The sequence below is a fragment of the Sinocyclocheilus rhinocerous genome, unplaced genomic scaffold, assembly GCF_001515625.1.
Source record: "Sinocyclocheilus rhinocerous isolate Xijiao unplaced genomic scaffold, SAMN03320098_v1.1 scaffold708, whole genome shotgun sequence".
Taxonomy (NCBI): domain Eukaryota; kingdom Metazoa; phylum Chordata; class Actinopteri; order Cypriniformes; family Cyprinidae; genus Sinocyclocheilus; species Sinocyclocheilus rhinocerous.
In genome coordinates this window covers 1,475,836-1,488,962 of record NW_015635523.1, presented here as the reverse complement: position 1 = coordinate 1,488,962, position 13,127 = coordinate 1,475,836, and the positions used below count along the sequence as shown (strand labels likewise).

Here is a 13,127-nt window from a genome sequence, read left to right as displayed (position 1 = left end):
CTCTCTCTCTCCATTTCTTCTACATTTCCTATATTGACTGTGTGACCTTGTGCTAGAAGTCAGCACAGAACAGCTACTGTATCTTGTATCGATCGGAGCTGTCATCTCAGACACTAAGACTCTACAACACCACATCCTTTCTGGACAGCATTTCTCCCGAGGGATCTTTTTTATTAATTATTTGATTTGAGACTGTTTGTTTGCATGTGCTCTGTTCTGTTCTTGTGGTTTTAGGGTTGCCATTCCAGAGCTTGATGTTTGATTTGAAAAAAAAAAAAGTTGCATTATGTTTACTCTTGCTTGGTTATGTTTGTGTTTACAGAATACGGGCGTTTCGAGGCCAAGATTCATGACTTACGAGAGCAGATGATGAACCACAGCATGAGTTCTGGATCCGGATCCCTCAGAACCAATCAAAAACGCTCACTCTATGTCAGGTAGACCTCATCTATTTACATAAATTTACATACACTAATAGAACCGCAAGAATTCATTTTCTTTGTGTTTTTCATGTTTTTCAGTAAATTATCCTAAAAAGCTTCAGAAAATCCTTACCCCAATGGCAATTTATTTTTATTTTTTTTAAGCAAAAACTAGCGAAGATTTATGCTTGAAACATAAAAACAAATAGATTTTAAATAGATTTTCTCTGAAAACAAGTCTTGTCTCACACCGTTTAGCTTCTCAAGACAGTTTATCTTGTTGTTTACATATTTTTACTGAAAAACAAGATGAAAAACAAATGATTTATTTATTTTTTGGTTGTGAATGACTTGGAATGAATGTTTCTGTCATCACAGATGGGATACTGATATCCCAGCAGCCTCTGATCATGTAAACTTGCTGTTAAGTGTCTCTCCATGACACTCTTGTTATGTGGGACTGATGTTGGATTGATGTGAACATGAGTGTGGTCTCTCTGGGAAATGAGACATGTTTCCAGCCTGGAGCGAGATGTTTGTTATACACACAAGCACACATACACACACTTCAGGGGTTTGCGTGTGAACCAGCAGGGTATCTGAGTGAGTCAGAATTCATAAGTGTCCAGTATGCCTTGCTTACACACACACACACACACACACACACACACACTCTCAAGGGAGCACATGCTGTCTTATGTGCGAGCGCTGATCCTAGATCAGCCAGAATTGGGGATCACATTGTTTTACATGACATTTAGAAGAACTATTGATATTTAAAATCAGTAGGAAAGTGGCAACAGTGATCCATTATAAGATGCTCCAAGAAACCTCTCTTTGCTCACCTCTTCTCTGTTCTTAAAGGGATAGTTCACTCAAAAATGAAAATTCTGTCATTAATTACTCACCCTCATGTCATTCCAAACCCGTAAGACCTTTGTTCATCTTCGGAACACAAATTAAGATATTTTTGATGAAATCCGAGCGCTTTCTGACCCTCCATAGACAGCAACACAACCACCACGTTCAAGGCCCAGAAAGGTAGTAAGGACATCGGTAAAATAGTCCATGTGACACCAGTGGTTCAACCTTAATTTTATGAAGCTATGAGAATACTTTTTGTGCACAAAGAAAACAAAAATAATGATTTTATTCCACAATTTCTTCTCTTCCGGTGTCAGTCTTCGATGCACGTTCACTGACTATTTTAGTATTTGTATTTAATAGATAATATGTTATTTAATATTTAATATTATCATGTAATTTATACATAGAATTAAACAAATATATATTTAAAAATATATTTATTTTTTATATATTTAATTTAATATTTAATTAAAAAATGGTTTTAAAGAAAGAACCACCATGATAATAGTTTGAGCCCATTTCCAGAGGCTACTAAATATTTGTAAATATTTTCAAGTAATTGTTATGAAGATAAACAGTAAAATCCTAAGACCTACGTAATGTATTCTAGCCTCCAGGTTCACTCCAAACGTCCCATGCCATAGCATTGTTTGGCTACTCTTCTGAACAGCTATTATGATTCTCCCAGATATGTTGCGCAATGCAGTCAGCAGAACAGAGATTAGTTCCTCATTAGCTGGTAGCAACATGCAGCTGTAGATTTCTGATTTGGCTTCGTTATTGTGTGTGAGGTGGAAAATTTCAGCAGAACCAGCGCACCTGTGGAGATCCATTGTGATAAATAGCCCTCCTGTCAGCAATTATACATATACACACCTCTCCTCATGATGTACATCATGCACCGCTCCCACAGCATTAAAAGATGCTCAATATCTCCTTCCCAGCCGCAGTCTAATGCCGCAGGCCCCCTCTGTGGGTGCTAGATAATTGTACTGTGCCATAGCCAGTCCGAAGAGCTGGCTGGTTTTGCAGAACACGGATGCTGGGAAAAGCTGAGACACAGGAAATCAGACCTTGTAGGCAGTCATTTATTTGCTGCAGAACACATCATCTCGCTAAAGTCACCGTTTTGTTAGGTTTGTGATTTTCCTAATGCTCGACTTAGGAGTCTTGTTATGGGGATTATATAATGGAAAACTGTATTTTGTATTTCCCTTCTTATCAAGGTATTTGCATTACAACCATGAGCATACAGTTACAGGAAAAAGTATGTGAACCCTTGGATTTCTGAATAAATTTGACCATTGACTACTCACAATAACAGCAAAAAACACAGTCTAAATACACTACACAATTTTTAAAATCAGAACAGATTTTTATAACACTTTAACCAAACAGTGGACGGTAGCCATTGACTTCCATAGTATGGATTCTACAAATACTCATACAAATTTGTAACTAGGGTGAGTAAGTGATAGCAGAATTTTTTTTTTTTTTCGGGTGAACTGTCCATTTTACAATAACAACACTATTGCAAACTGCTGAGTACCCATATTTACATTCAGCAACTTGGCTGATCCTGATAAAAAAAATACATAATTTACATTCAGAAGTCTTGTGGCAAAAACAGCCTGTTTGTTACTGCTGTTTTGGTACAAGAACTTTACTTGAACATGTCATGGACTAATATAAGTGTATCTCAGGAAAAGAAACTTGAATATAAATATACAATATGGCCCCTGCGGTATACTATACTTTAAGAATTCTGCAGTTGAGGAAGGAGAAGGTTGTGAGGCAGGAGTTTCCACAAAACTGTAGAGGGAAACAGAAAATTATGACAAAAGTATAATTTCCAGTTTGCCTCCGCTGAGTTCTGGTGAGATGAATGCAGAGGTGTGATCGCTGTTGGCTGCAAACTATGAATAGAAAGCACATGTCAATGTAAAAGCAATGCATACACAACTCCATTCACACACTGACTGAGTTAGGATAGGATATGAGTCAGTTATTGAGTGATTTTCCTCAGTCAGCATGTTTCAGTTTTTCTGTCACAATGAATCAACATCACAATTTCTTAACGCGGAAGCATGCGTCTGTGTTTTGTGTGTGTGCACTGCTTATTTACCTCCTCGAAGCGTTCTCGGAGTCTCTCTCTTTTTCTGCAGTAGCATTTACATGTAACCATAACAACACCCTTCCTCTGTGTGATCGGAGAAGGAAATATACATCTCTTTATCCTGCTTATTATGCAGGAAAGTCCAGCGCAAATGTAAATTTCAGAATATAAATTGCACAGATGTCTGGTTTGATTTATTTAGCGAGAAGTTGGCTTTGATGTGTCTAGGGACTGTGACAGTGAGAGAGCTAGAGATTCACTTATTTTCTTATAATCCCGTGAATATTGATATTATGTTTGTGTTTTTAGTTTAATTTTCCAGATATCCACCTTGAAGGTGGGCTCTTTTGACTTTGGCCAGCAAACCACCCCCAACAGCAACTTCGCACTAACAAGCACCTCTCACATTTTCTTCACAAATTGTAAAAATGTATAATCACATAAAATCTTCAGTTGCTGTAATGTATGTAATTCATTCTTGCAAATGTCAGCTCGGGTCCTGTTATTTCACTAGCCCAGGCTCTTATCGCTATGAGGCCGCTGATCTACACATACAGATTCCACTCCACTTTACTCTCAGAGGGCTTTTAAACGCCACATTTCTCTGTAACAAGTAAAAGCACCACATTATCTGCACCTTTGCCAGCACTCTGACACTTTCTTCTAGTTTGCGTGTTGTAGATGTATTGCTTTTTTCCCCCTTTTGCCATGCTGATGGCTTCAGCTTTTATCTTACTGCTTAGCAAATACTACACTCATTTTTTTTCAAGAACTGAGGCAGCACTCTCTCTTAACAAATTATGTTACAGACATTTGCTGTAGTGGAAAAATGCTGTCCACCCATGGATGTACCCTTTTCTGCTGAGCACTGTATATTACACACATACTGTACCTGTACTGTTTCTCTTGCAGTTACACAGAGATTCAGCCCTGCAGCTCTACTGCAAGACCCACACAATAAATCACAAGAGAAAATCTCTCAGGGGCGAATTCACTAAAGAGTTTTGGCAATTTTGCATGCAGTATTTCAGTGCAAAAACCTGCCCTAAGCCAGACTTAAACTGGTGTTGTTATTGTTAACAGAACCTGTTAAAAATTGTTTCACTAACTGAAATAAAAATGTAATTAAAAAAAAAAACTAAATTAAAATTGTAATTTAATAATTAAATAAATTAAAGTACTAAAATTTATACATTGTAAGTATATATAGCTAAATAAAAAACTAATAAAAATTACAAAAACATAAAAATGCAAAAATAAAATATTAAATAAAAAGCTCATTCAAAATATTAATAAGTGCTATAATTGTATATAAATAATGCTATAAGATACAGCTTTTGCAATACAGAATGTTTGCAGATTGGTTCTTTCATCTGGTAGTTTATAAATCTGTTTCATCGTTTGTATCGGCTGAATGCTTTAGAGACAAGAATATGTTCTATTTATTATCGTAGGGGCACATAATGCCTGCAGAGGGGAGAGAGAGCGTTATTCAATATGTGTCATATGACAGTAAATTTGAGTTTTTGTCAGCAGCCTGCACTAACACGTGCTGTTTTTTGGAAGTGTCTTGAGAAGCATCACTGCCATAATGATGCCATGGAGAAATGAATTCACAGTAATAAGCTGAGAAACCTGCCAGCATACAAACATAAAAAAATATTATTTATCTCAACTGTACAATAGCTTGCAGTTTCCATAACAACCTTAACGTCTTCATTGGCCGATGAGAGGGAACATGTGCTTTTTTCCCTAGGCATGTGTTCCAGTGTGTGTGTTTATTTGATCCTTTAATGAAACAAGGGTTAACGAGGACATTGAAGACAGCACTTTATTTGTGTATAGTGTGGTGGATCATTTCTTCTTGCACTCAGGATAATTTGTAATGGATCTGTTTATTTGTTTATGAATAATGTTGTACCGAAGTGACCCAAATGGAGCCATTTGCACCATCACATGATTTTTAGAGCGTTTTCTGCTAAAATACAGCTGGAAGTGCAGATTGTTGTCTTATTATTGTGTTTGTTGTGGAATAATGCATGCTTGTGAAATTACATCTGTGAGATTGAATGTTTCATCCATTAGAGCAGCATATGTGCCAGCCATTATGTTCAACCCATTCATTTTGTCATGCAGGTACTGTATCTGCTCACAGCAGTGTAGCTTGTGTATCTTTTTATTGATTTCATCCTTGGGATAATATTGATCACAAACACAATATACAGAGAAAATATTTATTTTTAGTTTGTTATATGTTTTATGCTGTGTAATGTTAGATACATTTTACTTGTTTTGGGAATTTTTAATCAAGCCTGTGTATTTACTTCCATTCAAAGTTTTGGGGTTAGTAAGTTGTTGTTTTAAAAAAAAAATCTATTTTAAATAAATGTTTACTGCTTTCTAAAGGATCTGCTGGATAAACAATTTCTGAAAATACAGCTTTTTTATCACAGGAATAAATTCCATTTTAAAATTAGGGCTGTCAAATCGATTAATCATGATTAATCGCATCCAAAATATGTATATTTCTTAAATATATACATGTATATGTATGAATTTATAAATACATATAAATATACACAGTACACACACATATATTATGTAAACAAAAACTTTTATTTTGGATGCGATTAATCATGATTAATCGATTTGACAGCCCTATTTAAATATATAAAACAGTTATTTAAAACGGTAATGTATTTCAGTATTATATATCGATTGTTGATTGAATAATTCCGTGTTACTTTTTTTACTGTATTTTTGATCAAATAAATGCGGCCTTGGTGAGCATAAGAGACTTATGAAAGAGACTTTCAAAAACATTAAGAAATCGACCCAAACTTTTGGTAGTGTATGTAATCTAACTTTTCATGAATCATTTTAATCACAGTTACAATACTTACCTTTTTATATCCACACAAAAATATAATATATTTTAAGATATATACATGAACACTTGATGTTCATCCTTTATTAAATTACATCATTAGCCCCTTCATTGATTTTAGGCCAGTTTTGTGTTGTTTACATCTCATTTGTTGCATCTGCATCATAGCCTTCCTTTCCAAAACAGATGTGTTGTCATGGTTACAAAAGGTAATATAAAGCAGAGGTGATGTGAGTGCTGGCAGTGAACAGAGAAGATGCGGCTAGTGTGCTAGTATTGCCTGTTTTTTTTTTGTTTGTTTGTTTTTTTTTTGTTTCCCAAACTCTCACACTTTTATTCAGGAGAGTCTCTTCTTATATGAGAGCTTTTATCAGGGCTGAATATGCAGAAGTGCTGTTTAGTGTGTGGTGTCATGTCAGCATTTTAGGAACAGCTTGTTCTAAAATGATAAATGTCTTTAATAGATGCCTGTTTTTGTTGTTATCGGACATCCACATATTTATTGTGTTTACATTTAGATCAAGGGGTCAAAGTTTGGTTTACTTTGGCTTGCTTATCCCCCAATTGCCTCGATTGCCCTTACAATTTTTGTAAGCATTTGCCGTTAGGAGGTGGGTGTCATTTAGTGGGCCTCCTTGGTTTTCACCCAAACAGAATTAGAAACCGTATAGACAATAGAAAGAAACATGAAACGCAATAACTCTGATTCAGCTTATCGCAGGTCTGCATTGAAGCATTTCAGCTAGGCTTGCAGTGACTAAATGTACCTGGAGGAAGGAGTTTAATGGGCATTATTGCTGTTATCTCTTGTATTGTGTACTCAGTGGGGCAGGCCTATAGGAGACCGTGGCAGCCTGTCTGTTCTTTTGTGTGTGGATGCGTCTCAGCTATAGTGCTTCCTTTTAATGTGTTTCACCGCTTGATCATCCACACAGCCCTGCTGGAGGTAGATAACGGTGAAAACAGCATGGCTTTAAAACTGGAGCAGGCCAAATTTTGAGAATAGAATCGAAAGTACAAAAATAAAACAAAACAGCTATTACTTGTCCTGCTTATTTTTGAAGTGCATACTAAAGATCAGTGGGTGACTCCAGTGCACATGCTTCCCTCAAACGGTTCAGGTTAAACTCTTCTATTCATTTGGTCTTTGTCTACATCAGCAGTGTAAAATCTGTTTTTTAAATAGAGAGTTTATGTCTCTTTCTAATGGTGAGTACATGAATCATGGTTATTCTTGAAACACTAGCCTATTTCTCTTGATAGTGCTCCTCCATATGAGGATGAATGAGAGGTTTCTTCTGTCGCTGCATAGTGATTCACCCACTTCAGATGGCAGGAGTGCGTAGTAAACTGTGATTGCCTTTGAAATGGCTTCACATTTCTGATCTGTGCTTCTCACTTACCGGAGGTTCTCTATTATGTGAAGGAGCTGAGATTTCTCAATCAAAATGATGTAAAATATATCATATATATTTTGAGGTTTGCAGCATTTGAGAAAGACCTGATTTCCCTGTTTACACTGTCAATCGAGTTTAGGGTCAGCAAGATTTAGTTTTTTGAAAGAGGTCTCTTATTCTCACCAAGGCTGCATTTATTTGATCAAAAATACAGTAAAAACAGTAATATTGTGAAATAATATCACAATTTAAAAAAACAATGTGTGTCACACATTCTTCAGAAATATACACACAGTTATGAGGAGTGTGTGCTACTCTATAATATGTGCTGACCGTGGCTAGTGGCACTTGTTGTACCTTTCACAGCTGTATCTGCACATGCTGTTTTACAACACGTCAGCCATTACTGCCAATTCAAGACTGTTTTAGTGACAGACGGATGTGAAATGTTGCGTGAATGTGTCAGGTCTGTAAAACTGACATTGTGTGTGTGTGTCTCTCTCTCTCTGCAGGGCTCTGTTTGACTATGAGAGGACGAAGGATAGTGGTCTGCCCAGTCAGGGGCTCAGTTTCCGATATGGAGACATCCTCCATGTCATCAATGCATCTGATGATGAGTGGTGGCAGGCCAGGAGAGTGACGCCTGAAGGGGACAGTGAGGAGATGGGCGTCATCCCCAGCAAGAGGAGGTGTTTTTTAAGTGTTAAAGTCTTTACTGTCACGTTTGATCAATTTAATGCAGCCTTTTGTAATAAAAGTATTCATTTCTTATATATATATATATATAGTGATATTATGTGATATTATGTCTGTTGTTTATAATATTTACATATTCTTAGTATTTGCAGTCTATGTTTTTACTTTTACTTCTATTCTGTAGCAGAGAAGAGACAGGAAATAAGTAGAAAAAAATTTATTGTTCAACTGTTTATTTTTTAAAACAGACCATATAATGGCGCACTAGTCATACCCCTCAAATGTATTCATATAATATGATGTTGTTTACAGCTGTATCTGCACATTTCACGCATGCTGCTTTAGAATGAGTCAGCCATTACTGCCAATTCAAGACTGTTTTAGTGACAGACGGATGTGAAATGTTGCGTGAATGTGTCAGGTCTGTAAAACTGACATTGTGTGTGTGTGTCTCTCTCTCTCTGCAGGGCTCTGTTTGACTATGAGAGGACGAAGGATAGTGGTCTGCCCAGTCAGGGGCTCAGTTTCCGATATGGAGACATCCTCCATGTCATCAATGCATCTGATGATGAGTGGTGGCAGGCCAGGAGAGTGACGCCTGAAGGGGACAGTGAGGAGATGGGCGTCATCCCCAGCAAGAGGAGGTGAGTTTCATGCTGAATCACCTACACGACTGAAGACTGAACCTGTGACCAGTGCAGATTTATTACCACCTTTGAAGTGTTTTGTGCTACCTTTAGTAACTTGATAACCACAAACCACATCCAACATTACCTTTTTAATAAGAACTGTCAGGAAATGTAAAAATACGATCAAATTAATTGATATGCCAAGTTATCAGATTAATCTCAGTAAATTGCATATATCAATATTTAGTTAGTACAGCCACCTAAATTTATGTTCATTAATTCTTAAAAAATTTAACATGAGTACCCCCTTTTTTAAGGTAGAGTGTCAAGTTAATATTTTCACTGAACTGTATTTTTTAATACAATTAATTGAATAAAAAAAAACGTGACAGCCCTAGTTCTAATCGTTACCCTACTGCCCTATATTTAAGTTTGCTCTTTAAAGGGAACATAAAATGGAAAACAGAATTTTCTTTCCTCTTCTGATATGAAAGTGTTGAATACACCATGTGAATAATAAGCAGCAAAAATGGGTCGTTCATTAATATTAACCTATCACATTCTTGTCTATTAATTTCTAATCTGTATTTACATAAATAAGTCTTAAATGTAAAGCAGCAACATTCTGTTTGATTTGACATATCAGGGAAAAAATTTTTCATGTAAAACAAAATTAGGACAAAAAAAAGTTTTGATTATGGTAAGATTTGTTTATGTTTTTGAAAGAAGTCTCTTAAGTTCACCAAGGCTGCATTTGTTTAATCAAAATTATAGAAAAATTTATAATATTGTGTATTTTCAATTTAAAATAGCAGTTTTATATTTTAAAATATTTTAAGATGTAATCTATTCCTGTGATAGCAATTCAGTCATTACTCCAGTCTTTAGTGTCTCATGATTCTTCAAAAATCATTCTAATATGCCGATTTGGTGCTTGAGAAGCAATTCTTATTATTATTTGTCAAAAAAAAAAACACAAAAGTTTGTGCTGCATAATATTTTTGTGGAAACCGTAGGAATGTAGTATAAGTACATTTGTGTAGAACATTCACTGACTTTGTCTCTATTACTGTGGCAGGGTGGAGAGAAAAGAGAGAGCTCGTCTGAAGACAGTTAAATTCAATGCAAAACCCGGTAGCCTCGATTCTAAAGGGGTAAGTGTTATATTTGTTGAGTGATTGTCTTGAAAATGGTTTTATCAGTGCCAACATCCCAAATTCTGTTCGCCCCAGTTTTCAGGTGTTAGCAGGAAGGGCCCAATGATTTAATGACAGTTTAGACAGTTCACCAGCAGCCCCTGTTGTGTCTCTTCACTCATCTAGTGTAATATCTGTCTGTCTCTTCCCTTTCTTCAGTCTATCCGGCTTAGTTTCTGTCGTGCCCTGTCATCTTGAATTTATTTTCCCATTTCAAGTTGTGCTGGTGGGTCATTGAGTCAGTCAGTCAGAGTGAAAGTGTGTGTGTGAGACTCTCCTTCTGCCGCAGTGTGACAGCTCACTCTGAGCTCTCAGCCTCAGTACTGCAGCGCAGCTCACAGAAGCAGCTTCAATATTACGTTTGTACATAAATGTGTCTCCTAATGCGTCTTTTATGAGATCAGTATTGTAAGGTCATCTGTAGTAAATATTTCTTGTGTTTGTGTTTGAGAGGTGAACTGAATAAAACCGAAGGATGTAGGGTGTATTTTTAGTTTGGCACACAACCGCAGCGCTGTTCAGATTTTTAGCCTTATGATTCCCGCTAGTATCCATAGCAACATTGCAGCCGGGCCTGGAAATTTCCCTTGCTTTCTTGTCTCTTGTTCCTCTTTCTTTTTTTTTCTCTCCCTCTGTCTTTTGAAGATGGGAGAGGGGTGGGGGTGTTGGCACTGATGGATTACTTGAGGATTTTGTTGTGTGGTTTTGTCTTGTGTTAAGATGCACCAACTTGTATATGTATCATTTCAGGTTTATGGCTCATAGGATTTCAGTGTTGATTGAAAATGCATTGATTATAGGATTGTTTATGTGCATTATAATAGAGAGGATTAGCATAGTTATGAATATTCTCTTTAATCACTATCAGGGGTGCTATTGGTTTCATTCATACACTGCTAAAATATATTTTTAAAAAAAAACACAAATACACACAAAAGCACTCAAATTAAAATTGTATATTTATTTTATTGCTAAACATTTATCTGTGAATCTATTTAAGAAATGTCTGGGTTATATTTTACCCCAAGATCATAAGAAAAAATATTTATTTTGTTAATGTTAAGACATTTAAGCTTATTTTTAGAACCATTGACATTCTTGATAATTAAGCATAAAAATTCAGATTTTCATTATTGTTATGTAAAAAAAAAAAATCTAATTCTCATGTCTGGATTATTTTTTATTAAAGCATTAATTGAATTCAGTAAAAAATATATATATACTACAATGATGTTTACATACAACCTAAACCTAAAAATTCACCTTTTTTGTTGTTTGTTTCCTATTTGGTTTTGCATTACAGAAATGACTGCTGGGTGGAAAGTAATTTCAATAACATTTCATAATGCAAAAAAATATGGTCCTTACATTAATGAATGGTCCTTAAATAGGCTTGATTTAATAAAATTCATATTCATATAATTTTTTTTTTTTTTTTTTTTCTTTTAATTTCGTGGTAAAGGATGATCTGGACATATTCTAGTCTGGTTTCACCATCACAGATTGTAATTTATCAGGAAAATTACATTCATATCAGGCAGTGTATTGACCTCAGGTTCACCAAATCAGCTAGAAAATCACGTTTAAAATCACCTCAGTCACATATATGTTACCTCATTTATTTTTCTTTGCAATTCATAACCTTTTTAAAAACAATTCACCTTCAGAGCATCATAATACTACACACGAGCAGCACAGATTTTGCCCATTTGATCAGCATGGCACCTGTCCTGCATGCTTGTTTTTTTAATATGAGTATTTTTATTTTTTATTTTTTTTTTGTTGAGTCCCATTTGCCTTTGCATGGCACTAAACTAGCTTCAGTTTGTCTTTTGTTTATCATTGTTTACCTCCCTTGTATGTTCATTCCTATTGATCATGTTTTAATTTGAATACATTTGAGCTGTCTGAAAACAGCTCAGGTGCTGTGACGTCATGGACAGCAGGGTTTGGATCAGCCTTCACAACAAACAAAGATCACCTATTCAGGATCATCCAAGTGCTTTCGGTTCGAGCCCAAAATAATGTAATTAGCGTATTTAATATGAGTGAATTGCTCATTTCATTTAGGTGAATGGTCCTGCCAATAAGAAACAATTGGATGTGTGGTTGTTTCTTTGCTGCTGTCCCTCACGTCCAGCTCCGGTCGTTGTGTTGTTTTTGTCAGCATGATTGTGACAGCGTTTAGAGCCCCCTGTTTGCACCATGCTCTCTCTCCGCACAGTCATTCAGTGAAAAACGTAGAAAGAACTTCATCTTTTCACGCAAGTTCCCTTTCTACAAGAACAAGGACGCTGACGAGCAAGACGGCAGTGACTCGGAACGTAAGTAGCCACAAACGCACGTGCACTCTCACACGTAGGTACATAAAAACAGCACACGCTCACACAAACGCATCCTCGGGGTGGGTTGAGAGGTCTAGGTGTGTGTAGGTAGCTCCAGGAAGCCCATGTCCTCCTTCTTCTGCTGGCGTTACTGCCCGCCCCACCAACAACCTTACTGTCTCTCTCTTCCTCTGTCTCTCTGTCTCCCATCCTCCTTCATTCTCTCTCTTCACCCCCCTCGCCTCTCTGATCGACTGTGTGGTGTAGGACATCTCTGGAATAGGGGAGGACGGGTACGGAGCAAAGACACTGAGTAAGTGTGTTAAAGAATGGACCCAATACCCCTCTCCTAAGCACATATGTAACATTTCAGTTCAGATTTTTTCTTTTTCATTGCGCCGTCCTAGCCGTCTCAAACAACCACAGGCCTGTCTGCATGTCAGAATACTAATATATGTTGGTCCACAGGTTGTAATGTTTTAGGGATTCCTGCTTTATCATCCTTAGGCTTATGTGGTAGCTAAAATGTTGCATGAACATAATGTGTCAATAGTTGTCAAATGATTTTTGTTTAGTTTGTATGTCGAGAATGT

The 13,127-nt window shown here is 36.4% G+C and overlaps 1 protein-coding gene across 19 annotated transcripts in view; it reads left to right on the top strand.

Annotated features, from left to right (window-relative positions):
- LOC107747009 (disks large homolog 2-like) overlaps window positions 1-13,127 on the top strand; it is a 115,816-nt gene that overhangs the window by 89,859 nt on the left and 12,830 nt on the right. For 15 of the 19 annotated variants that reach the window (XM_016561408.1, XM_016561400.1, XM_016561409.1 and 12 more), the window contains 4 exons: window positions 323-437; window positions 8,202-8,378; window positions 10,093-10,168; window positions 12,435-12,534. In XM_016561408.1, coding sequence (XP_016416894.1) covers window positions 323-437; window positions 8,202-8,378; window positions 10,093-10,168; window positions 12,435-12,534 — 468 coding nt within the window. Of the gene's footprint in view, window positions 1-322; window positions 438-8,201; window positions 8,379-10,092; window positions 10,169-12,434; window positions 12,535-12,801; window positions 12,848-13,127 lie in introns of all 19 variants that reach the window. The other 4 variants (XM_016561401.1, XM_016561413.1, XM_016561404.1 and 1 more) reach the window with 2 other exon arrangements.